Source organism: Echeneis naucrates, chromosome 19, assembly GCF_900963305.1.
Source record: "Echeneis naucrates chromosome 19, fEcheNa1.1, whole genome shotgun sequence".
Lineage (NCBI taxonomy): Eukaryota > Metazoa > Chordata > Actinopteri > Carangiformes > Echeneidae > Echeneis > Echeneis naucrates.
Window position 1 is genome coordinate 17,721,417 of NC_042529.1, and position 25,612 is coordinate 17,747,028.

The 25,612-nt window shown below is 40.9% G+C and overlaps 1 protein-coding gene across 1 annotated transcript in view; it reads right to left on the reverse strand.

Moving 5' to 3' along the window:
* Positions 1-25,612, reverse strand: part of ryr2a (ryanodine receptor 2a (cardiac)) — a 167,236-nt gene that overhangs the window by 104,455 nt on the left and 37,169 nt on the right. Inside the window, 9 exon segments of the mRNA XM_029527137.1 lie at positions 6,353-6,509; positions 9,149-9,223; positions 10,352-10,448; positions 10,937-11,036; positions 11,859-11,971; positions 13,374-13,452; positions 13,961-14,035; positions 22,402-22,506; positions 22,811-22,930. Coding sequence (XP_029382997.1) covers positions 6,353-6,509; positions 9,149-9,223; positions 10,352-10,448; positions 10,937-11,036; positions 11,859-11,971; positions 13,374-13,452; positions 13,961-14,035; positions 22,402-22,506; positions 22,811-22,930 — 921 coding nt within the window.

The following is a 25,612-nucleotide window of genomic DNA, read 5'->3' on the forward strand; positions in this document are numbered from 1 at the left end:
TTCTCCACATTACTACTTTTGAATGTCTACGTTTTGGATTCAGTATTTCTACAAGTGTATTTATATAAAATGTTGCCATAGGAGCTATCAGCAGTGCAGCAGGTTCTCAGCTAGCATCAGTACTACTTACTAACAACAATAATAATTAATATAACAAAAATATAACAAAATGACACAAAGTTTTTTTTTCAACTACTTCAACTCAATAATCCGTGTCTAAACCAGAACTAACAGCAGCATTAGGCAGACTGGGGTTCCTGAGAACAAGTTTAGGGTTAGGATGGCAGAAGAGGGGCCAGCGAGCCAGCTTGCTATTCAGGCTAAAAGCTAAAAATAGACCATTTTGCCAACACTCTCTTCTGGTAAATGTCCGCTCATAAGTAGACTTAATGAGACCCTGAATGAATGGCTCCAACGAGATGAGGAAATGTTTAACACTGTCGGTGAGTTGAACTTCCTTGTTCAGAACTCACTATTGAGTCTCGGCTGGGGCTATGCCCAAGGCTCTGATCAGCTGCACTCCCAGTCTGAGTCAGGGAGAACTATGGACTACTGCCCAGAAAACCCAGTGAACAGCCTGCCCGTGACTCCTCTCTCCTCTGAGCCATTTCAGTTGTCTTGTCTAACTACTTCTCAGTCCTGGACGATCAGCAGTTACTCCACTCACTTATCCATCTTTCTGGCTCCCCTTTCAGGGTGGCACTGGAAAGCTCACTGCTTGGTACTCCAAGACTCAATTTACTACTGCAGCCAGAGCTTCAACATCATCTTCTGTTGACAAAAAAGGTCCATGCCACTCTTCATTGTTTTTATCTACTTTCTTTTATCTTACTTTTTTTTTTTTTTTTTTTTTCCCACACAATAGCCACAACATTTAGTTTAAAGTCAATTTCTCCTTCAAATGTGTGGCATATTAAATAAAACACACAAACAAAACAAGAGCAAACAAACAAGACCCATGACAAAATACCCACAAACAAGGAAAAAAAGTGATCAAACTATTAAACAAAAGCCACAATAAACGCATAGGATGGGATGACAGTTCATATCTCTAGAGACTCTTCACGTATCTATATCCAGCCATATACCTCTTTATCTCTGTTAATGTCTTCTTTTTCCTACTTCTATATTTAACCAAGTTCAGTCCATACTCACTGAATTATCAATACAACAAAACAACAGCAACCACCAACCAGATGATACTGCTGCAGGCATTTTCTAATTCTAACCCTAACCCTAACAGTCTATAATCTATAATATGTTTTCTGGTGGCAGCCCTAATAAAAGCTGTACAGGATCTTTACACATCTTACATTTCAAAATTAATCTTATTTCTTTTACTATGCATGACCAAAATGTAATTTTTTTTTTTGTTGAACATTCACAAAAATAATGCATATAAGTTCCAACAGAAATTTTATACTTGGTACATATGGGAGACTTGCTGGAATCGATCCTGCTTATATTATATGTAGTGTTATATGTTGTCTGTGTAGTATTCGGTATTGCATTTCTTTCTGTTTCTGTTAATTTATTACATTTCATCATTCATTCATATTACTTTTCATCCGAGATAATTTCTCAATTGTATTAATAAAGCTATGAGCCTGGAGGTAAGCAAAAATTAATCTATGCCGTATTTGTCTTTAACCATTGAAAATGACGTAAGAACACTGTTATCCTTAAACAAATCTCAAATCACTTTAATACCTCTATCGAACTAGGACTGAAATATCCTGCTCCTAATTCCTGGAGGAAAATTCCTATTATTTACAAGCAGGGTTAGATGAGAAACTCCATTCCTCCTGCCAATATGGTCAGTGATTTCCTTAAAAACTTTAAATGAGTTACTAAATCCAGGATTATCAGCTGTTCTAACTTTTTATACTTTTTACACTTGTGAGTTCTCCCATTAATTCCCGAGCTGATCAGTGAACAGTGAACCCATTCATATGTAGTTCAACTTTGACAGGCCCAGTTATACTATACAATGTTTGGGAATGTCAACCCCCCCCCCCCCCCCTCCCCCTCCCCCCACCCCTTTGGTAGTTGCAACGTTTTCATACTAAGTCTAACTTAATTGCCATGCAAAATAAACCTTGAGAAGTCTTTTTCAATCTCTTTAGCCACCTTCTTTGTAATATGTAATGGTAACATCTGCATAATGTACAGAAGTCAAGGCATAACATCCATTTTTATCACAGTAATTTTTCCCATCAATGAAATAGGTAGATTAAACCATCTATTCAAATCAATTCTAATATTTTTAAGTGCATTATAAAAGTTCAATGAAGAAGATTTTTGACATTGGGAGGAATAGAAATTCCTAAATATGTGAATCCAGCGGTAGATAAAGAAAAGGGGGAGTGTGATATGTGGTGTTGCCTCACCACCAATGGCATGGCTACTGATTTATCAAAATTAATTTTATATCCTGATATAGAGCCAAAATTTTGTATCATGGATATTATAGCTGGACATGATTCATTTGGTCTGGATATAAATAATATGTCATCCGCATAAAGAGCAACTTTATATATTACTTGCCCCATTTGGATACCAGTAATATTCCTATGGTTTCTAATGACCTCTGCTAAAGGCTCAAAAGCTAATGCAAAAATAAGTGTTGATAAAGGATCCCCTTGGCGGGTAGACCTACCAAATGAAAATTATTAATTATCATGATTAATCAGTACACATGCCTTGGGTGAGTGATAATCATTTTAACAATATTGATAAACTCTTTACCTAATCCAAATTTTTCACGCTGCTAAATAAATAAGGCCACTCCACTCTGTCATAGGCCTTTTCAGCAGCGAGTGAAATTACCAGGCCTGGTTTTCGATTAATTGTATTGAGTAATGTTATTGAATTTCCTCATATTCGTCTGTTCTATTCACCCTGTTCTTAATAAATTCAGTTTGGCCATCTTTGATTAGTAAAGGTAAGTAAGCTTCCAGTCTTTTTGCTAATATTTTGGAAAATATACGGCCATCTACATTTGTTAGACTGATGGGTCGATACAACCCACAGACATCTGGAGGTTTACTTTTTTTAAAACGTAACAATATATTTGCTGCATATAATGATGGGAGAAGCAAACCTTGTTCTAAAGAATGTTGGTAAATTTTTTTCAGTGTCTTTCAACAGATTTTGGAACTTTTTAGAAAAATTGGGACCATATGCATCAGGCCTGGGAGCTCTTCCACCTTGTAAGGACTTAATTACATCTATAATCTCCTCCGAAGTGATGGGTCAACCAAGCACACACTGATCTGCTTTTGGTAGTGATGGGAGATTAAGATTTTCTAGTAAGTTCAGAATACAGTCCATACTTTAAGAGAACTATAATATAAGTATTATGTTTCTCATAAAATGTTCTCATTATATGATTATTATATTATTTCTTCAGTCTCATATTGATTATTTCCTGATTCATTGTTTAGTGAAACTGAATTAGACTTGTCTCCCTGCGGCTTAGCGTGCCATCTGCCACTGTGTGTTAAAATTTGGTTAAGAGCAGATTTCATGATCTCTAATTCATTATGTAATTATGTAATTCACTACTTTTTTAGTAACATATGGTGAGTCACCATAAAGTCTCATTCACCACTACTCCTTTCGTATCTGGGCTTGGAACTGACAGTGGCAGAGTTTTATTTATTTATTTATTTTATTTTATTTATAATAATAATTATTATTATTTTTTTTTAGCTTTTTGAGGGAGTATTGAGTGGCTGAAACATGTGCGGTAAGTAATGTAAAACAAACACATTTTCAAACTAGCAGGATTTTGTAAGGTTAGAGCATGAGAACATTGGTCAGAACATGAAGCATTTTTTTTATTTATAATGCCTGTATGTGTGTGTGACAGAAATCAAGCTATAGAATGTGCATCAATGAAGACCATATATTTCTTTGTGCGCTCAGTCAAGATTTTAGTCTGCACTACTCTACACAGCAGAGGTCTCCAACTCCGGTCCTGGAGAGCTACTGTCCTGCATGTTTTAGATGTTTTCTACTCCAACACACCTGATTCTAACTCTAACCCTTCTTATCAGACCTCAGCAGAGCTTGATGATGAGCTGATAATTTGAATCAGCATATATAGTCGGATTGGACACAGCCCATGAAACCCAACCAAACTTTCATCGAAAGTCAGTACGAAAGTATCAGAGTTTTTTTGAGAATTATGCTTTCCCTGCTCCCTTGTCATTTATCATTTCAAAAGTATCAATTCTGCACCTGCAGGTGTATGGATTATGAGATCACACACACTGACAAACGCTTCATACTGCTTAAACAGCTTGGGATCAAAAATGACCCCAGAGGAACACCGATACATGCACTAAGTGTAAAGCAAATTGGATCAGTATCAGCATGATAATTTTATGCTTAATCAGTTTATTAATTCATTCATCTTCTACTGCTTATCAGTTTCGGGGTCCCAGGGGTTGCTTGAGCCATTCCCAGCTGACATTTGACATTGGGTACACCTTGGACAGGTCCATCACAGGGACAGACAGAGATCAACAATCACTCACACTCACACCTATGGCCAATTTTGAGTCACCAGCTAACTGAAACATACATGTTTTTGAATGGTGGGAGGAGACAGGAGTATCCAGAGGAAACTGATGCAAGCACGCGGAGAACATGCAAACTCTGCACAGAAAGGCACCAGGCCTGGGAACCAAACCCTGGATGTTCGTGTTGTGAGGCTTAATCAATTCCCCTCAAATTAGGAAAAATCATGAAATATGAAGGCAAAAAAGTCAACTATTATTTTTTTAATGATTGACGTGGAAAACAACATTCAAAACAACAACTGTCACTTATGCAATTGTTTGTTATGTGAAACTTCTGTACCTATGTGTAGGAGTAATGTTATGCTAGTCAACATAGCTTGAGGCTGGGTAAGATGTGACCTCTGACCATCCATGTAGGGACATAGTTAAAATTATCTGGAACAGGAATGTGTTCAAACCCCTATATAACTGGTTGTTCATCTGTGGCTGTTTTCTGACAGGATGATTGCCTTTAAATTTTTGCTCTTTGTAGGAAGTTGTGACATACCTCTTGGACGAAAGCACAATGATTCTATGTTTCTATGTGAGTAATTGTTACAGGGGTTGAGTAAGCAATCAAGAAATTTAATAGTCATGTGAAGGAAACCAATCTAAATTTTATGGGTTTAGGTTCAAACACATACTGATTTGGTAGAAATTTCTAATCTTGGACAGGGAATTCCATTAGGTAATTCAGAACAGGCAGAGAGTTGGGATCCATGACATGATAAACAATGAATGGGGTCAAACTGAAATTCATAAGATTTCAGCTTATCTTTATCTTTCTTTTTCCTGCTCACGAACTTCTTAAAATACGTCACAAATTAATATGTTGCATCATATGAACCAATGATGTTATTATATAATTGAGGAAATTAATGTAAAAACTAATTACTACTTAGGAAAATAGACAAAATGGGAATAATCGTTGAAAATAAGTCAAGAGGATGGGCAAAAGTGGCCGAGGTTGTCTCACCGGTGGGTGGGACACTGAGAGACAGTGCAACTGTCAAGAAAAAGTGGGCGTCGGAGGTGAAAAAGAAGGGAGCTGAGAGGAAACGATTCATGAACAAGACCAGTGGAGCTGAAAGTATAGTAGCATCGCAGGCTAACTAGGTGGCTGGAGGAAGGCTGGGGAGGAGGCGATGTCGCAGTTTGCTAGTTTAACTGAGCCCAGATTTATTTACTTGCCAGAGCACAACTTTTTCATGAAATGTCGCAACTTACCCATAACATCCCCCACTCCTCCCCAGAATAACCCACTGGCAAATACCCCTCCGGTGGACAGCTCCCTCAACAGAAACAACTACTCTTTGTCTTTTCTTATTTTTCTTTTACTTTGTTTTTAGCACCTCTTACACCTCTTAATAGTTGTTTTTTTTTTTTTTAGTATATTATTTTAGTTTTTATGTCATATGCATTATGTAAATTCTGAGTTCTGAATTCTTATTATCTTCTTATTATTTTAATCTTTAGTTCCTTCCAGCTCCAGTGTTTTTCTTATGGGAGTCCTCCACACCAGGAGTTGTGTTTGGTCCATCTGCAGGTCTGTTCTTGTTGACCGGGTCAGTAGCTTGGTGGTAGAGCTGCATGATAGGCATGCAGAGGCCCCAGGTTCAAACCCCAGCTACAATGCAGACCAGTAGGCTTGTGCTAGTCCCAAGCCTGGAAAAATAGGATGTGTTGAATTTCTGGCCAAATCAATCATGTAAGTCAGTACTGACTTGCTGTGGCAACCTGAAATAGAGAAGAGGGAAAGAAAGAAATAAATAAGAAATCTTTACCTTGGAAGACCGGAAGCAGAAGGCTGTAGACTTGACATCAGCTTTCTCTTTGTCCATCAGCAGCAGAGATTTATCTTCCCTCAAGCTTAGATATTTCCCTGTGGTCACATGCCTCAGTCTGAAAGGCTGACCCCAGCGGATATGACTCCCACTCCAACTGAACAAAGATATCAAACAGCAGACATTTACAGACAGCTGGTGAACAGATGGTAGTATTCAGCAGCTAAAGCAAGAGACCTTTCCTTCAGGAGTTGGTGGAGGCAAAACTGAGCTAAAAAGAGGGAATGGCTCTACATTATCTAAGTTGGACGTTGTGCCAGTTTTTAGAGGTTGTTAGTGAACAATAGGCCATAAAATACATCATGGCTGCCAGATGGTTACAGATATACTATTATGTCTCTTCACCATTAGATCACTTAACTGTTCTGCTCCAGTTCGACTCCTCCTGCTTCCTCTGTCACCCTGCTACCCGTACCCAAATAATCCATACATCACACAGTCTTGATGTTGAAAGCAATATTTCATCAGGGTCTCCATTCAATCTGTTCTTCTGAACCCAATTTTAGCAATGCAATGAGTGAATTTATTAAAATTTGATACAAATGTCCATTTTTACCCAACAATGACAAAACTGTAATTTGGACTTCAAAAGTCAAGGTCACTGACCTCACAAACAGTTTTTATCCATAACTTCATTCATATCCTTGCTATTGTATGTCATAAGATTACAATAGTATAAAGTCATAAAGTGATGACATTTTTTATGCAAAAAGTCTAAGGTCAACTTCATGTAGCATCATCATTCTCCAAAGAAACTCCATATCTTTTATAAATTTTCTTCTAATTCCTTATGACATGTATTATATGACTTTATGGTCATGATGAACTGAAACTTGATTGGCTGGTGGCGCTCTGCAAATGTGTCAACATAATTCTTAATAATAATTATTTAGCTGAGCACTAATTTGGAGCAAATGGAAGTGGCAACAGGTGCAATGTAGAAGAAAAGCACAATATGTGGTGGCCTCAGACTGGCAGTATGAGGAGATCTCTGCAGCCTAACCAGGTTGCACAGGTAGTCCAGCTCCTCCAGGATGGCACATCCATACATGAAACTTCGCTGTGTCTTCCACCACAATCTCAAGAGCATGGAGGTGATAACAGGAGATGGGTGTTGCAGAGGGAGAGTTGTTATATGAGGAGAGGTGACAGGTCTGTAGAACAGCATCTTACCAACAACAGGAGCAGGTACCAGTTTGAAGACAAACAGGAGGAATACTGAACAGGAACAGCACTACAAAATTTTCAGCAGTCTACTGGCCTCTGGATTTCTGAACAAACTATTACACCCAGCCTCCATGACGGCGGCAACAGTCATCATCCATCCATCCATCTTCAACTGCTTATCTGAAGTCGAGTCACGGGGGCAACAACTTTACCAAGGAACCCCAGACTTCCTTGCCTAACTCAAGGATCCCAAGTCTCTCCCAGCCCAATGAGGAGATATAATCTCTCCACCTGGTCCTGGGCCTGCCTCAAGGTCTCTTCCCAGTTGGACGTGCCAGGAGAACCTCCCTAGGGAGATACCCTGCTGGCATCCTTATCAGATGTCCAAATTGCCACAACTGGCTCCTTTCCACGCAAGGGAGCAGTGGCTCCTTACACTTCTCAGCCTATCTCTAAGGAGACTCCAGCAACCCTGCGGAGAAAACCCATTTTGGCTGCTTCTATCCGTGATCTTGTTCTTTCACTCATGACCATAAGTGAGTGTAGGAATGAAGACTGACTTGTGGCTCAGCTCCCGTTTCATGACAATGGTGCAGTACAGCAAATGCAGCACCTGCATACAGCATTGTTGCTGTATGCAGATTTTGTGATCTCTGGTTACTGACCTGCAACCATCCATTAATTCATGAATATCACAAATAGAATCAGAGATGAGGCACAGCCCTGGTGGAGGCCGACACTCACCGGAAAACGAGTATCCGCACACAGCTCTTGCTGGCATATAGGGATTGGATGGCCCTCAAAAGTGACCCTAACCCTCACCCCATACTCTTGAAGTACATCCCAGATAACATTACTGGGAATCCCAGTCATGAACCTGGGAGTTGTGTTGCCAGGAGCCCTGTGCTCCTGGCAGGCTCTCCCAAGGCAAATTCATCACAGGCAAAGGGCCAGACAATTAAGGGTTCAAAGGACACAATGATAAATAGTGGAGGGAGAAAGATTTCCCTGCCCTGAGGAAGCCTGGGGCCTACTTCTGGAGCCAGGCCTGGACGGAAGGCGCGACAGTTAGTGCCTAGTTTGCCACAAGGCCTGGCTGGTCATGGCCCAAAAGAGCAGCAATATTTTGGGCCCACCATCCACACAGGAAACCAATGGGGTCGGGGGTCCTGTAACATGGGTGGTAGTGATAGTAGTGGCCTCTCAAATGATTTCTTATGCATCAGAATTTCAAGATGATTAATTAGTTCATCAACATGTGATTAAAATCTTCAATTGTTTTTTTCTAACCCTAACCCTAACCCTTTAACAGTCTATTATCTTTAATGGTTATAACATAGTAGACACTAATTGCATGCTCACAAACCTTTGTGTGACAGAGAACTAAAACTTATGTATTTAACTAACTATGACCAAATTTCCATCACCAGAATATTGGGAAAAATTATAAAATTATATTAATAATGAGGATGTATTTTTATTAGGCCAGGACAGTAATGTCTTTTCATGTCTGCTGGCATATATTAATGAATCCCCTTGTTTTTATGTTAATATGTGAGTTGTACTTACACAACTCGCAGTGTCTCCAGCCTCCACAGGGACCTGGCATGACTGGACACTGCTCCCCCCTCGTAGTGCACTGTCCTGGGGTGTAAATAGGAAACAATCACTACTCATGCTGTACTGTTCAAAGCAAATACTGTACTGTTACTGGTTGCCTTCCAGGAATACACATTCAGTCTAAAATAGAATGAACAAATGAATTATTGTTAATATTATACTTTATCAAATGTATCAATGCTCACTACATAATTGATACCATTCTTTTATTTCTTATATGGCATTGATATATCTACATGTTCCCACACATTAATGTCAGTGAATAGACTGCTACAGATTCAGTTGCATTTGACTTAAATTGTCTAACATGCCGCTATCAACAAGGAGAACAGGAGAAAAATACAACTTCTCTCTTTGGGACTCTTTAGCAACATGGCAGTCTCCTTTGGGAATATCTTAAACTATAATTATTCATAGTCTTCTCCATCTGAATCACAGTAACAGTTCAGCTGTAATGGGAGTTGTCTCTCTCCCTCCCAGTAGACTATGGTAATTTCCTTAGAAAAGAAGCTGAACACTGTCTGTCTGGTGGTTTCAAACTGAGTTTGAGAAAGTTCAAACAATTCTTCTAGGACTGTAAAGGCCCATGAATGATGTGAATAACATTGCTGAAGTATTTCATCTGGCTCTACATAAAACAAACTATATATCGGTAGGGAAATGAGAAATAGATCCAATGTCTCAGCTGACTAAGGCTAAAACTGTTGCTGTTGCAGCCCCACACTCCCTCCTTCTGCTCAGTTGAGGTTTTTGGTTGGTTGACTTGGATCTAACATGCGTTTCATCCATATGTGGAGATTTTTCTTTTATATACATTTAGATATGCTATTAATCTGTGGCCCTCGTTCCCAATCATAGACTGGATTCACATTCATGATCATAATAGAGCTACTGAGGAACTCTGACAGCCGCCAGTTAGCCAGGATAATACAATAGACTTGACTTTGCAGGAAGTAATCCCAAACAAAGCTAGACTATAAAACGAACCATTTTCACTTTGTTCTTTTCTTTTGTGTTAAGAGATTACAAGTCTATCTCTTCTATTGCTAGTACAGTTTTTTAATGAAAGTTTAGAATTTTGTGATCTAAATATAATTTCAGGATTCATGCTGGAAAAAAATTCATATTAATCCAGAGAGGTAAAGTCAGTGCCTCCTCTGCTCGTCTCCATGTTCCCCAGATGGAACAGTTAGACACTCATCCATGTGACCATGAAGGAGACGAAGGAAGTCCCCTCCTATCAGGAAACCTGCAGACAGGGAGAAAAAACAGGAGGAAACTAAAGGAGGAAAGGAGATGGAGGACAGAAATCCACCTGTCTGCTCATTTCTAAATAGCTGGTATGGGGGGCAGCAGACCTGGTACCTGTGGAGATTCTGGTCCCTAACAAACTGGGGACAGGAAAGGTGCAGCATCCCAGTTCCCTATTTCCCAACTATACACTGTTGTCCAATAATGCATTGCAGAGAGGGTTTTCAGGAGCTGCTTATATCTGAAAAATGCTATTAATAATTGTAATTGTGATTATGTTAAATGAAAATGTTCACTTAAATTGGCACACTGCATGTTAAATTATTTATTGCAGAATTTTTTGCACCTGAACACATCATCTGTTTATTCTGAATATTAGCGTGATGCAAATATTTGTCTTGATATTTGCATTCAACTTGACAAATTCGAAACAACACAGTGAAGCAAGAAGGTAAGACACAAAAGAGACACAAAGGAAGATGGTACCTTGTGCTACTTCACTGCCAGAGCAGATGGGAGCAACGCTCCACAGTGTCTGCTGAAAGGCTGCATCTACATGAAGATTGCCATTGCCATACGACAGATGCTGCAGGAAGAGAGACAATTTATCGGCACACAAGACTGAAATACACACAACACCAAGGATGTTCCTCAGTCTAAGATGTGTATTCAGCAGAAACTGTGCAGTGCTTGGCAGCAAATTCTCTGTGACAGGCATGTAAAGAAATGTAAAGAAATGGTGATACGGGGGGGGTTATATTGATTTTTGATGATTTTAAGAAAATACAACTAGTGTACAAACAACTGTACACACCACAGTTAGAGTACACTGAGACTTCAAGTGTCTGTATTAGACACCATACATGGGCAGTGGCCCCTCGGCTTAAACGTTGACTGTTTTAATGGTTTCTCTTCCATATAGACCCAGATAGCATCGTCAGAAGAGGATATGTTGGACAGGATTGAGATTACTGAAGGAGTTCATCGCAAACAAAAAGGTGTATCCAGGGTGTATCCAAGACTGTTTTTTTTTTTATTTTTAATACCAACAATCAGAAGAAATTATAACTGTAAAAAGCAGTGTGTCTTAAATACTGTAGATGACTGAACAAAGTGTAAAATGTGAATGGACAGCTTGAACAGAGGGCTCTGATGTGGCATGCTGTGGATGTTTATTGTTCATGTAATGAGTACTTAACTACCTTCCTTAATTTTGTCCAGTGTCTGTGTTATTTAAAAAAAAAGTCTTCATACTTTAAAAATGTTTGTCTAGTCTCGCGTTTAGTCTTAGTAAGAAGCATGTTGGAGGACCAAAAGAAGAGAAAGGAGGGAATGGAATGATGGAACAAAAGGAAAAAGGAACAAGACCAAAGAATCAAATGAAGAAAAAAACGTCACCACTACTGACCAGATATCTTTCAGAGGAGACGCTGACCAGGATGAGATCATCTCCCACTCTAACCTTCTCTCCCTCTGAACGCTGCTTTGATGCTGGATGGATAGTCCACCAGCAAGCCTCACCTACACACACACACACACACACACACACACACACACACACACACACACACACGGCAAGCCACAGCTCAAAAACTAAAGCAAAATTTATTCCTAACTTAAAGGCTAGTACAACAGCACCAGCTTCTGCTGTTTGTGTGTGATATTGAGTGTGTGAACTTCCGTACATGCATGTGTGTGTGTCTATGTGTGTTAGTGGCCTCAGATATGCTTTACCTGGACTGTGATTTTCATTACATTCATAGAGATGACTTTGAGAGGAAAGAAGATACTACAACTGCATGTACAAAAGTTAACAGCCCTGTTCTTAGCTGTGCTTTCTGTATGCTAGATTGGCCAATTATACATGACCCAATTCTTGGACAAGTAACTGTCCTCCCTTATGGTTTGTTCAAGTCCAGATTCCAGAGAAGCAGGTCAGAGTGATTGAATTCTTCCTGAGTTCCTTGAGTTGGTTGTGTTGCTAGTGTGGCAGTTAAGTTGGCAGTTCATGCTAACTTAAGGTTTCTTGTAGGAAACAGTAGGGAGATGTTTCAAGTCTGCTGGTGTTCAGCTTGTCCACTCTTAGACATCTTAGGCAGGACCTGAGTCACATGTCATACGCTGACCAATAGCAGCTGCACTTTAAGTTAGTGACTGTCTTCTCAGGTAGCTGTGAAAAGGTGAGCATTGTGGGGGGGTTCAGCTCGCCTGCTCTCGCTCTACTTAGGCTCACATGATAGAGCTCTGATAGAACAGACAGAGCTTCATATTTCAAGTAAAAAATATTGGTATTAGCGATACTTGCCATGATTTTACATGGCCACAGAAAAGAAAGAATGTAACTCACATTGGGCGTATTAGTGCGTTCCAAGTTATCGATCCCACTTTTGTTAAGTTAAAGTTACCAGATAAATTTTAAATTCTTCCTGCTTTCCATGTATCCCAGATTCCCTTTGATCTGATTCCAGGAGAAATCTGCACAGATTTGCAATCCTAAAACATACATGTAAGAGATGAAATCAAGAACTACTCCTAAGCCCTGAACTCAATACCTTTCTCTTCCTTCCATGTAACAGTTGTATTGTGTTGTTGTTTTCTGTAAGCTCCAGTCCCATGTTTCTCTCTTCAAGGTTCTTTCTTTACAGTGTATAGTGAAGTAACGTCACTCTACTTTCGTAAATCCTCACTGCTACACTGCTACCTCTTTCATTTGTCCCATTGAGTATAAAATCACTGCTGTGGTGTTTCATGGCACTTTTATTTCTTCTATGTCACTGGCCAGTTCTGTCTGAAGTTCTGTCTCAGGACAGATTTATTCAGATTTATCTAAGAAGCTGATATCAATATGGCTCAATAATGACTATCAGATCACTTTTATGAGTAAAGAAACCAACAGAGGCAGATAAAACTGTGTGACTCCTACCTGTGGTATCTTCCTGCAATCCCACATCAAAAGCCAGTTTATCTGTGGATGAGCGGGAGGTTGACAGACAGCACAGGTACTAAAAAGAGAACGAGAAAATAATCAAACACAGTTCATCTATCTAAGCAACCAGATCAGTTATTAACTATAGTGCACTCACAAAAACGTCTCTACACCAGGCTTCAAGCTGTGTGAAGTGGATGTATACACAGGTTTGCCTCACATCCACTGGTCCACATAGTTCCACATCACTGAGCTATTTCTTAGTGACACCACTGAGAGCTCCAATCAGTCAAACCTCTGACCTTTCATCTTTACAGAGCTGCTGAATGACTATTTTTTGTTTTTGTGTCAGTCAGAGTAAAAACACTGCTGCGTGAGACTCTCTGAAGATCAGTGGTTTCAGAAAGACTTAAAAAGAGATCATTGGTTTCCCATCTCACACAGGTAAAGTGCATATACACTGTTATATACAGGCCACATACACACTCAGTGCAGATAGACTGTCTATTGGTTCTTAGGGTTTTCAGTTTGTGTCGTTGTGTGCGTGTGCATGCATGTGTGTGTGTGTGTATGCAACCACTAACCATTCCACTATAGGAGTGTCGGAGCAGGACAGCATGTCCATAAAGTAAGGTCCGGTGCCCGCCACCTTGGGCTGTCTGAAAGAGAGAAAGAGACAATGGCAAATGGAAGAAAAAAACAGTAGGGTTACAAACAAAGACATTGAAAACAGCGAGACAATTATCAATTAATGGTGGACACAGAAATACAAACTAATGCAAATGCAGACAGGAAGGGTGGGAAAGTACAGTTGTACCATAATATTCAAAACCCATACCATTTGTTCACTTCGACACTTTTATTTAAAGAAGTGCAGTGAATCAAAACATAATGAATATATCACCTGAGTAATGCTAGGAGTGATCTATGAAGATGGTCAGGATGGTCTGCTGCTTCCTCCCTCTCACCCTCCTCAGCTTTTCTCCATGTTATTGTGAAAATGCTTAAAGACTAACACTGCGGCAGCAGCAGAGGTCTCCACCAGTAGACTGTACCACGACAGTGGACATCTGGTTGTCTCATTCCTGTAATTTCTGCTACACTGCTGTTATTTTTCCATAGCTGTGTCGGCTACACATCTCATTCTTTCTCACTCATTTTCTACTACTTATCTGTAAGGGTCACAGGGGGTGCTGGAACCAATCCCAGCCAACATTACAGATGAGGGTGGGGTACACACTCGACAGGTCGACAATCTATCACAGGACGCACTAAGACAAACAACCATTCACAATCACACTCAGACCTACAGTCAATTTAGAATGACCTGTCCTCCTGTGGAAAGAAACCGGAGTACCCAGAGGAAGAACACGCAGGCAAAGGGAGAACATTCAAGCGCCACACAGAAGGGCCCCAGAAATCAAACCCATGATCTTCTTGATGTGAGGCACCAGCACTTACTACTATAAATGTGTTTTTGCCTCAGCTACACATCTATATTCACAAATGTGAGTCACTGAGGGGAAACAACAAATATATTTAATGTTACTGTAACACTAGGGTTCACAATTTTGATTATAAAACAGATATTGACCAAATGACATCAATGTTTCAACCTTCAAAATCAAAGGTAGAATCAAGGATGTAACCACGCCCCAAAAGTAACATGCTGCAAGTGTGTCTAATGGGGAAACACACACACAAACTGTGGGCTCAACACTATCTTGATTTGCATTGATTTGACAGAATCTAGGACAACTGCTGATATAGAAGACAGACTGGACTAGACAAAAAAAACAGCATAACCATCTGCGCTAAAAATAGTAAAAAAAAAAATAAATAAAAAAATAAAAAAATTAAATTAAATTAAAACTAAAATCGAAAATTTAATTAGATCCTAGGATTTGAAGAATTGTGAATCCCTTAGTTGCCAATGTTGTGTCTTTGTGTATTGTTTGTGAGAGAGAGGCAGAGTTTAACTTTTTTTGATGTGCATCAGTCACAGTTCAAGGGTGTTCTGTTTGTTCTGTTGTATTTTTACACTGTTGTAGTGACCCATCCTCTGCTCCAAATCAATCTCTATGTATGCTGGGGCAGAAATGGCTGCCATGGTTCTGTCTGTCTCCCTTTAAGGCCAGTCTTCATTCATAGCTAAATGCTTCTCCATTGACATGTTGACAGTCATCGGATAGCAAAATGCTCACACTGTTGATGCTCATGACAGTGACCAACATTAACACAATAATACCATGATGAACACAGAGACCAAGTGGAGGAACACCTACCCATATTTCCACATCTACATGCTGTGTGGAAATGAGAAAGAGGGGGAAAAATAAGTCTCGTCATTATACAAATGAGATCTACAAACATTTATGGCTGTTGAATGAGGTTATGATGGCCAAGTCAGTCTGAGCACGGACATAATTATTTTTATGGTGGAACAGTTACATGAGATGTTAGACCCAATGGTCTAAGATGCATATTCCAGTTTTCATTTACATTAGAGGTTGAGCAAGCTGTTGTTCAAGTTGTTGTTGTATTGTTGCGTTAGCACCAATGGCTCTTGGGGAGCTACAAGAACCTATCAGTGAGCTCCAAAATACACACAAGGTATTATTTGTGGTAGTGGGAGACAGGTTAGGGGGTTAACCCAAACTCTCAAATTAGGCTGCTTTCTCTGGACTTTAATTCTGTGTTCAATACAATCATTCTGCAGATTCTTGGCAATAAACTGGAAATTGTCCACAGGTTCAAATACATTGGAGCCCACATTTCCAGGGACTTTTAAGTGGACAGCAAATAAGAGAGTCCACCAATGCCTCCATCTCCTCAGCAGGCTGAGGCAAGCCAGCCTCAATTCCTCAGTACTGGCAACTTTTTACAGATATGTGGTGGAGAGTACACTCACCTCCTCCATCACCACTTGGTCGGGGACCTGCCCTACTGCTGAAAATAAAGCATTGCAGAGGGTGGTGAAAACTGCCCAGGATATCCCCTGTATTCATTGAAGATATCTATATCAGTAGGTGCAAGATCAGTGCAGTGCACATCATGGGGGATCTTACCCACCTGGCCCATTGACTGCTTGAACTCCTCCTTTCTGGTAAGACACTGAAGAGCATTAAGAAGAGCTAGACAAAGAGCTTCCTCAGTTTTAATCACTTTGTTGTTCTACCTCATGCGGTAAAGCATCAGGGTCTGACTGAAGATTTTATAATCTGTTGTATGATTTGTTTGTTTGTTGTCTGCTTTACCTGTTGCTGCCTGTGTTGCAGGTTCTTCTTTGTTCTCTGACTTCCCTAGCTTCAGTTTTGTAATTCCATGGTAGCTAACCATCTCCAGCTTCAGTATTTGCCCAGTATTTCCTTGCGAGCCTGCCCTGACGGGATCACCACCTTAGCATGGTGGTGTGGTTTGCATGTCTCCATGACCCCTAGATCTATGTTTGCGAGAGTCTTGCACTCCTGGCAGGCACACCCAATGCCGAACAGGTCAAAGGGAAGAGTAATCCCACTGGCCCTCCAAGTTGGGGGTTGGCCAGCAGGCTGATAACATCCTCCTGCAAAAAATTCCTATTAGGGAAGCCAGTCCTTGTAACAGGAGCGAGATCATGATGCACGAGGGCCAAAGCCCAACCAGATGCCCTTGGGTAAATTAAGCCACTGCTGCACCCAAAAACATAATTGAGATCGGAAACTGGAATGTAAGAACACTGTACATAAGCAGCAACATTACGTTAGGTGTGGGGGTATACTGATGTCAAAAATGGCAGCAAGATCCCTGATTGATTGGATGCCAGTTAATGAAGAAGCCAGGTACCACTCCCACCACATATGTAAAGCTGACGATCATAGATGTCTTCGAACCCACAGAAGATGCAGAAGGACAAGTAAAGGATGAGTTCTACGTGACATTGCAAAACCTATTAGACAGCAGAAACAAACACGACATGCTGATTGTCACAGGAGAGATGAATGCCAAAGTAGAAGAAGAAGAAAAAAGTGACAGCGTTATGGGCAAACATGGGCTCGGAAAGAGAAACAACAACAGAAAAAGGCTGTGCGAGATATGTGACATGAACGGGCTAGTTATAAGAGGAACTCTATTCCCACATACAAGACACACACAAAGCCACTTGGGTATCTCCAGATGGGAAGACCAGAAATCAAATAGACCATATACTAATCAATAAACGATTTATGAAGAATTAAGACACAATTAAAACAAAAGTACGCAGAGAAGGACGAAGAAAAGTATAAAAGCAGACAAAGGGAAACATTGCAAGTGAAGCTGAAGAAGCTGCAAGAAACCAACACATGAAGACACTATAGGGAGTCACTTTGTAACGAGAGACCTAGTACAGCAGTACTAGATAAAGATGGAATGCTAGTCAGTGAACCCAACAAGCTGGAAGAGAAGGCTTATCATCAAACTAGCAAAGAAAGGAAATCTCAGTAAGAAATGGAATCAAATACAGGCTGCGTAATCCAGAATCCCAGAGAAGGCCATGGGAATAGTGAGAACATTCTAAGATGACTTCCAGGGTGCAGTTGAAGACCAAGCAGAAATATATGAGTGGTTTGACATTAAAACTGGCATCAAACTACATGTCAGGATTCTTGTTTCTTATTGTTATGGACTGGGTAACGAGAAGAACTGCTGGACATGGAGAGAATGCAATGGAAAATTACATCAAAACTCGATGGCCTGGACTTTGCAAACAATGTAGTATTACTCTCCTTTACGAAACAGTAAATTCAGAATAAAAACACGAATGGATGAAGAAACCAGACGGGTACAACTCAAGATCAACACACAAAAACAAAAACCATGAGAATTAATGCAAAAAAACAGGAAAGAATCTATATCAATTGGTATCACATAGAAGAGGTAGATGAGTTCATTTACTTGGGAGCCACAGCCTGCAAAGAGGGAGATGGTGTATGAAGGACCTGAAGAAGAGACTCTCAAAAGCAAGAGGAGCATTCATAAGATTAAAAAAGACCTCCAACGCCATCTTGAGAGGAACAAAGCTCCAACCGTATATGACGCAAGTACTGCTATTGGCCGTGAAACATGGAAAATAAACAAGGGAGACAACAAGGCAGTTGAAGTGTTCCACAATAGCTGCCTACGTAGGTTCCTCCATATACATTGGCAAGGCCATGTCAGGACTGAAGAGCTGCTAGAAAGAGCCGAGATGAAGCTACTGAGTGAGGCATTGAAGCTGTGTAGATGGAAGGTGATTGGACACATACTATGACAGGACCGTAACAATGATTGCAACATAGCAATGACCCAGGCACCAGAAGGAAAAAGAAGAAAAGGAAGACCAAAGACAATTTAGAGATGAACTGTTGAGAAAGAAAGAAAAGATAAACCATATGACTGCGCCATAGACCTGATCCTTGGTTCCACCATTCCCAAGGGCCACCTATACTTGGTCTCTGGGCTGGAGAGAGCAGCCATGACCGGCTACACCGAGACCTCACTGAAGGCAGGGCTTATTCGCCCCTCTTCGTCAGCTGCTGGAGCAGGGTTCTTCTTTGTGACCAAGAAGGATGGGTCGCTCCGACCATGCATTAACTAAAGCCCCGTCAATGAAATAACCATCAAGGACCATTACCCACTGCCCCTCATGTCATCGGTGTTTGATCAACTCCAGCAGGCCAAGATATTCACTAAGCTAGATCTCCGTAACACATACCATCTTGTCAGAATCAGGGAGGGGGATGAATGGAAAACGGGGTTCAACACCCCTCGTAGGCATGATGAATATTTAGTCATGCCGTTCGGGCTCACTAATGCCCCTGCACTCTTTCAGGCCATGATTAACGATGTGTTAAGGGACTTCTTTGACGATTCCTCATCTACTCACCTGACCTTGACACTCATAGGAAACACGAGGCAACAGTACTACGATTGTTAGACCATAAGCAAGTTTTACACCAAAACCATCTCGTTCCTGGGCTTCATTGTAGCCCCTGGAAGAGTGCAGATGGATCTGGCTAAAGTTAGCGCTGTGGTCGAATGGCCCACAGCTGATAGCTGCAAGAAAGTTCAGCAGGTCCTTGGTTTTGCTAACTTTTACAGGCAGTTCATCAGAGGCTTCAGCGCAGTAGTGGCTCCACTGCATGCACTCACCTCCTCAAAGGTATAGTTCTCCTGGCCACCAGAGGCAGAGGTTGCTTTCCAGAACCTGGAGGCCTGCTTCACCACGGTCTTCACGATCCTCATGGCGGACCACCGGTGGCATGTCGTGGTACAGGTGGATGCATCCAACGAGGGGATCGGTTCCGTCCTCTCGCAGCGGTCAGAGCAGGATGGGAAGATGCATACCTGCGCCTTCCTGTCGCGGTGACTATCCAGGGTAGAGTGGAACTATGGCGTCAGCAACCGGGAGGTGGCTCTGGAGGAGTGGAGACAATGGTTGGAGGGAGTTGAGCACCCGTTCATTGTCTGGACTGATCGCGAAAACCTGGAATACATACGCAAAGCCAAGAGACCCTAACCCTAACCCGCTGTTCTTCAACCGCTTCTCCTTTTCTCTTTCTTACAGGCCGGGGTCCCAGAATGTCAAGCCCAGCACCCTGTCACATCTCTGCGACCCTGAGCCTGTTGCCAAAGAACCAGAGCCTCTCCTCCCACTAGCCTGTGTGTTTGGAGCGATGACTTGGCAGATAGAAAATTAGGTTAAGCAAGCTAATGGTGAGGCTCCCCCCACCTAGTGGGTGCCCCAAGAATCAATTATTTGTCCCTGTCGATCTGTGCCCACAGGTGATTCATTGGGCCCACTCCTCACTGCTTTCCTGTCATCCAGGAGTTCGGCGGACAGTGTTCGCCATTTCTCTGAGGATCTGGTGGCCTTCCATGGAATCAGAGGTCCAGGAATATGTAGAGGCATGTTTGGTCTGCACTTCGGGTCACATATGGGGCTGCTGCAACCACTCCCCATTGACTCCAGACCATTGGCCGACATATCTATGGACTTCATCACGGGGCTCCCAGTCTCTCAAGCTAACATCAAAGTCCTTACTGTGGTGGACAGATTCTCCAAAATGGCCAGATTTATTGCCTTGCCCAAACTGCCTTCAGTCAAGGAAACGGCTAAAGTCATGATCAACCATGTTTCACGGCTTTCCCAAGGACATCATCTTGGACTGCAGGCCCCAGTTCATGCTGCGCTTCTGGAAGGAGTTGGCTCATCGGAGCTTATCCGCCAAGGGGAGCGGCCCAAGAAAGCTGCGGACCGCAAGAGGCGGCCTGCGACTACCTACCAGCTGGGTCAGAGAGTGTGACTCTCTGCCAAGAATCTTCATCTCCGGGTCCCCTCCAAGAAACTGGCTCCACGGTTTGTGGGTCCCCCATTACCAAAATCACTGGATCACTTTTGCTGCAGTGTTCGAACTGATGAGTAAAGCTTTGCTGATCTTCTTGTAGCCTTCACCTTTGTGGTATAAAGAAATTATTTTCTTTCTCTTGTGACATTCCTCTTCCATGTGGTACCATTGCTGACAACTTGAAATGTCAAGGCATTTTCTTTAAGTAACACCCTTTTATAGTCAACTGTTCGCTGGACACCTGTGTAAAAAATAATTAGACTCACCTGTGGTTGATTCTTGTTAAATTAGACATTTGCAGTCTACAATTTTTGCTTTTCTCCAGAGACTTTCAGTTGGGTGTACACATTTTTTACATTACCCTAATTTGAGTAAAACTGAACATTTTGTTCTAAGTTATATTATTAACCTTTCTTTCATGTTAAGTTAAACAGATGTTATATAAAACATATTCTTGTCGACATTTTGGAAATTGTTTTTGTGTTGAGATTAAAATGTTACTTTTCGAAGAGGGTGTACGCAGAGCACTGTAAGTTGGATGATGAAGAAGGTGGCCATAGATGTTTAAATGAGGACAGGAGCTATGGGGACTGGGCCCATAAAACAGGTGAGCAAATGGAAATGATGAAATGAGTTCTGGGGACATTTGGTGGTTGGAAGGAGGACTATAACGGAGAAAACCTTGTCTGAGATAAATGTCAAAGGACAGAGAGGAAGTAAAGCAGATCATGGCTTATTGTAGACACTTTTACATGAATGTTTTTCTTATCCACGTATCTTTGCTTTTAAATACAAAACTAAGATTTGACTTGTTAATCTAGTTAAAAACAGCAGGTCCTGATGAGACTTATCATTAGTGACTTCTCCAACACAAAAAGATCTGAATATCATAGCAGCACAGTGCAGCTCTTCTCATGCTGGTCACATGATTTCAAATATTTGAATGAGCTTCAGTTTAGCAAAATGATACAATCCTGCAACTGAACTTTCCCTCAGTGTTATACCATTATTCAGTTTGTTACATACAACGAAAGCTCTTGGTCTATAGGTCTGATTTTTTTTAGGGAGAGTATTAAGTTGGTGGAACATATGTATACAAGCAAAATCAATGTTATTTTTAACAAAAATGAAAGCTACATTAAGTTGCCCAGCCAGCAAATGCCAGTGCAGTTACAGATTGTCAAAATACATGGACACTGAGTGAGATGCTGGTTATATAAGAAGTGATACTACTTCTAAGGGAATGTTGGTTTCCATCGCTTCCAAAATGTTGGTGGCCATTAACCCAATCAGTGAAAGTTTGCACACTACAGCTATGAAATTTACGCTGTTGAAACTGAACTTCTCCATTTCCAAAAAACTTGTTCATGTATTAGTGAGTTTAGCAGTGTCCTGATCAGTAAGGTAATTTGTCAAGGAAAGACATTAAAACATTTGAGAAGCAATTTTTCTCAAATATGTTTTTCAATTTTACTTACCTTAATACAACTCCAGTTATCAACAAAACAACATCTGTGAAAAAAAAAACTTTAAAAAGCTGATCTGCACTTAGAAAGTAGGAATTCACACTGATAAGGTCAATCAGCATCTGCATGTGTGATGAACCCTCGGCAGCCTCCTTTAAACTACTTGTGTAGGCGCATCTGAGTGCAGATCATCAATGTGTGTGTCTTCACACTCACCCCCTCAGCCTTCTCCTCTGTGTTGGCCAGCATCTCTTGCAGGGCTCGTACTGACAGTGATTGTTCCAAGACAAAGGTACAGATGGACAGATCTGGGGGAACATTCTGGAACAACAAGAGACACACAAAGATTTAGCACTTTGATGTCTCTGCAATACACTGAACACTTTCAAACAGGAATGTCTCACTTTGATCACTGATAGCTGTCGAGCTGGGATTTTGTTAGAAACAAGAGACGATGTGCTTCCTGTGGTGCTAATTCTAGTTTGGATTGTCACAGCCAGTACCATTCTGTTTTTTATGTAAATGTTTTAATGGGATTTGTGTTCTTTTACTTTATCCCATGTTTGTCATTGTTCATGTTCATATTGCTTGTGCCTGCAGGGTGTACAGAAGCTTTTGGCCGTACCTTGGAGTTGGAGATAGATTCAAGGAAGCAAAGTCTGTTTCCAAAACCTTCAGCAGCCAGGCAGAGTTTCTGTTGCTCCTTGCGGATTGTGGTTGAGCACTGTAGGACCACTTCATCATCCTAAACACATAACATACAAATACACAATACCATTACAGTTCAGCACCTTTGCTCACCAAGGTGTGGATTCTGAGCAGTAAACAGTAACGGTAAAAATAAGTAAGTGAAAAGAAAACACAACAAGAAAACAATGAAGCTGAAAGTACAGCAGTGAGGAGGAAGTTAGGATGAGGCCACAGTGTCACACCGTGGTGAGGTTGTCTTGTCTGGGCTCACTGTGTCTCGTCATTTCCTGTTTTATTTTGAAATACCCAACTCTCCTCTCGTTTCAGAACACTTGCCCTTCCTCATGTCTCCGGTGTGTCCTCCTGATTACCAATTGTCTCCACCTGTTCCCCATTTTCCCCCACAGTTCAAATAGTCTGTCTTCCCCTTGTCTTGTGCCAGTGTGTCATCGTTTCATGTCCCACACCAGCGTTACGTCCATGCCACAGCCCTCGTCTCTTCGTGTAAGCCTTTTTGATCCTCTACTGAGTGAATTTTCGTTTGTAATTTCTATATCAGAGTTAGCTCTTTTTCAACATAGCCTTTTGTTTTTTCCTCTATATGAGTGACTTTTTGTTTGTAAATTCTGTTATGTAGATTAATGTTCATAGCTTTTGTGTTTTCCTCGTTAAGAGTGATTTTGAGTTCATAACATTTTCATAGAATTACCTTGATCCTCCACTTAGTAGTGTGAGTGAGTTTTCTTTTGTTTTATTAGTCAGGTTCTTCCTCCCTACGGAGTGTTTTGTGTTGTCCCCCTTTTTTCCCTCGTGACTCCCCGTTAATATTAGTGTTTCATAGCCCTGTTTTCTTTATTCACTTGGTTCTGAGGTCATTGCTGCCGAGAATAAAGTCTGTGACTTACAAAGCCTCTGCTCCTGAGTCCTGAGTCCCGGCCTGACACACAGTGTGTAGGGCCAGTTATTCAATACCATTAGATCCACAGACACAAATCTGCATAATCAGTGCAGTTGCCAAAACAGATAATCTGCGCATATGGGGTGATTATTCCAATATGGCTAGGATCCATGGAACTTTTTAAAAACTGATTTAAACCATTTCATTGTTTTTACTTTTGCAGTATGTGCACTATACTACAGAATTGAGAAGGGATGGGCTCAGATCAGGTGTGAGAAGTGTTTTTTTTTTTTTTTTTGTTTTTTTTTGTGCCATTTACCACCCTAAACATTATGTAATATGTGTTCTATCAAGTGAATAATATTTCTGTATTCCTGCTGATTGCGAATGGACAGAAACTGAGGTGTAAAATTATCCAAAAAAATTTACAGACAGTGAGATGAAGAATGTGAAGCTCCATTTTCACTTCTTCACTCATTGATCAATTGAGGACTTTGGCAATTTTGTTCAATGAAAATAAAAGTTTTCTCTTTGTGCTATGATAACTCTGTACACTGGATGATAAGATCAGGGCTCTTTAGATTTTCCTGTGAACATAGTGACAGCTATCTTTCTGTTTCTACCTCTGCTGGATGATGCATAAAACAAAAATATTAAGCTAAGAAAAGGCGAAGTCTGTACTAGTGGTTTCATTAACTAATTAACAAGCTAATCAACAACCTTTACCACTAGTCGACACTATACATAATAGTCCAACAGTACAATAGTTGTGGACAAAATAGTGGCGACCATGGCATTCCAAGTGAAATTAATATTTTGTTACCTTGAAACACTTTCACCCAGCATCAGTCAAGCCTCCATCTCTCCCACGTCAATGCCTTTGTTTTTCACAGTGCAAGCCAAAAAGGAGGAGAAATTGACCATTGGAAAATTGGATTTGATTAAATATTTTGGCTGCATCCAGGAAATTTTTGTGATCCGCTTGGTTATGTCATTGAGTGGGCTAGCATAATGTGCTAAGCTAGTGATAATGCAGGACCTGACCTTACCCTCCTCAGGGGCCAATTGAGGTAATTTATGAATGATAGTGACAGTGTAAAGAGAGCTTGGTTCCGTTTTACTGTAGCAGGGCTAACCAGGACCTTGCCCTGGTCAGCCCATTAGTTAATTTTGGAGCTCCAAATTTCTCACTAATGAAAAGCTGGGCAGTAAACACAGACTGATTGCTACACTGTTTTCTGTTTTCTGGTCACTGTACAGTCTATACTGACACACACAGACACAGACACACACACACACACACACAGAGCCATAAAAGGCTTGTTGCAAACTGGTGTAATGAATTACTGACATTTTTAATGTCTGGCACAGGCAACCCCTCCTGCCCACACACATATACACACAGGGAATAGGAGGAAGGTCGATATATCTGCTATGGCCATTGATAAACCGAATCATGCTTTTCTAACATTTATAATTGCTGACACACACAGAGGGACAGAAGCTGTGGCCTGCACAAAGTCTGGTGTCTGCAAGCAACTATTTGCATTCCAGCCTTCTATGGAGAGAGAGAGAGAGAGAGAGAGAGACTGAGAATGAATGGAAGAGAAGAGACAGCCACAGGAGGAGTGACAGAAGATTTGCAGACCTATGTAAATTTAACATATAATGTAGGCAGTTAAACTAAATATGGAAACCATAATCTATCTATGTGCAAAAACTGTAATATATGTGATGTACGTGCCACCAGCATACACACTGTACATTGTGTCTCTGTAGAGACATAGCTCTACCCTTTTTCAATTTGCTCATTTATGAGCTTAGATGAGGGATGAATAA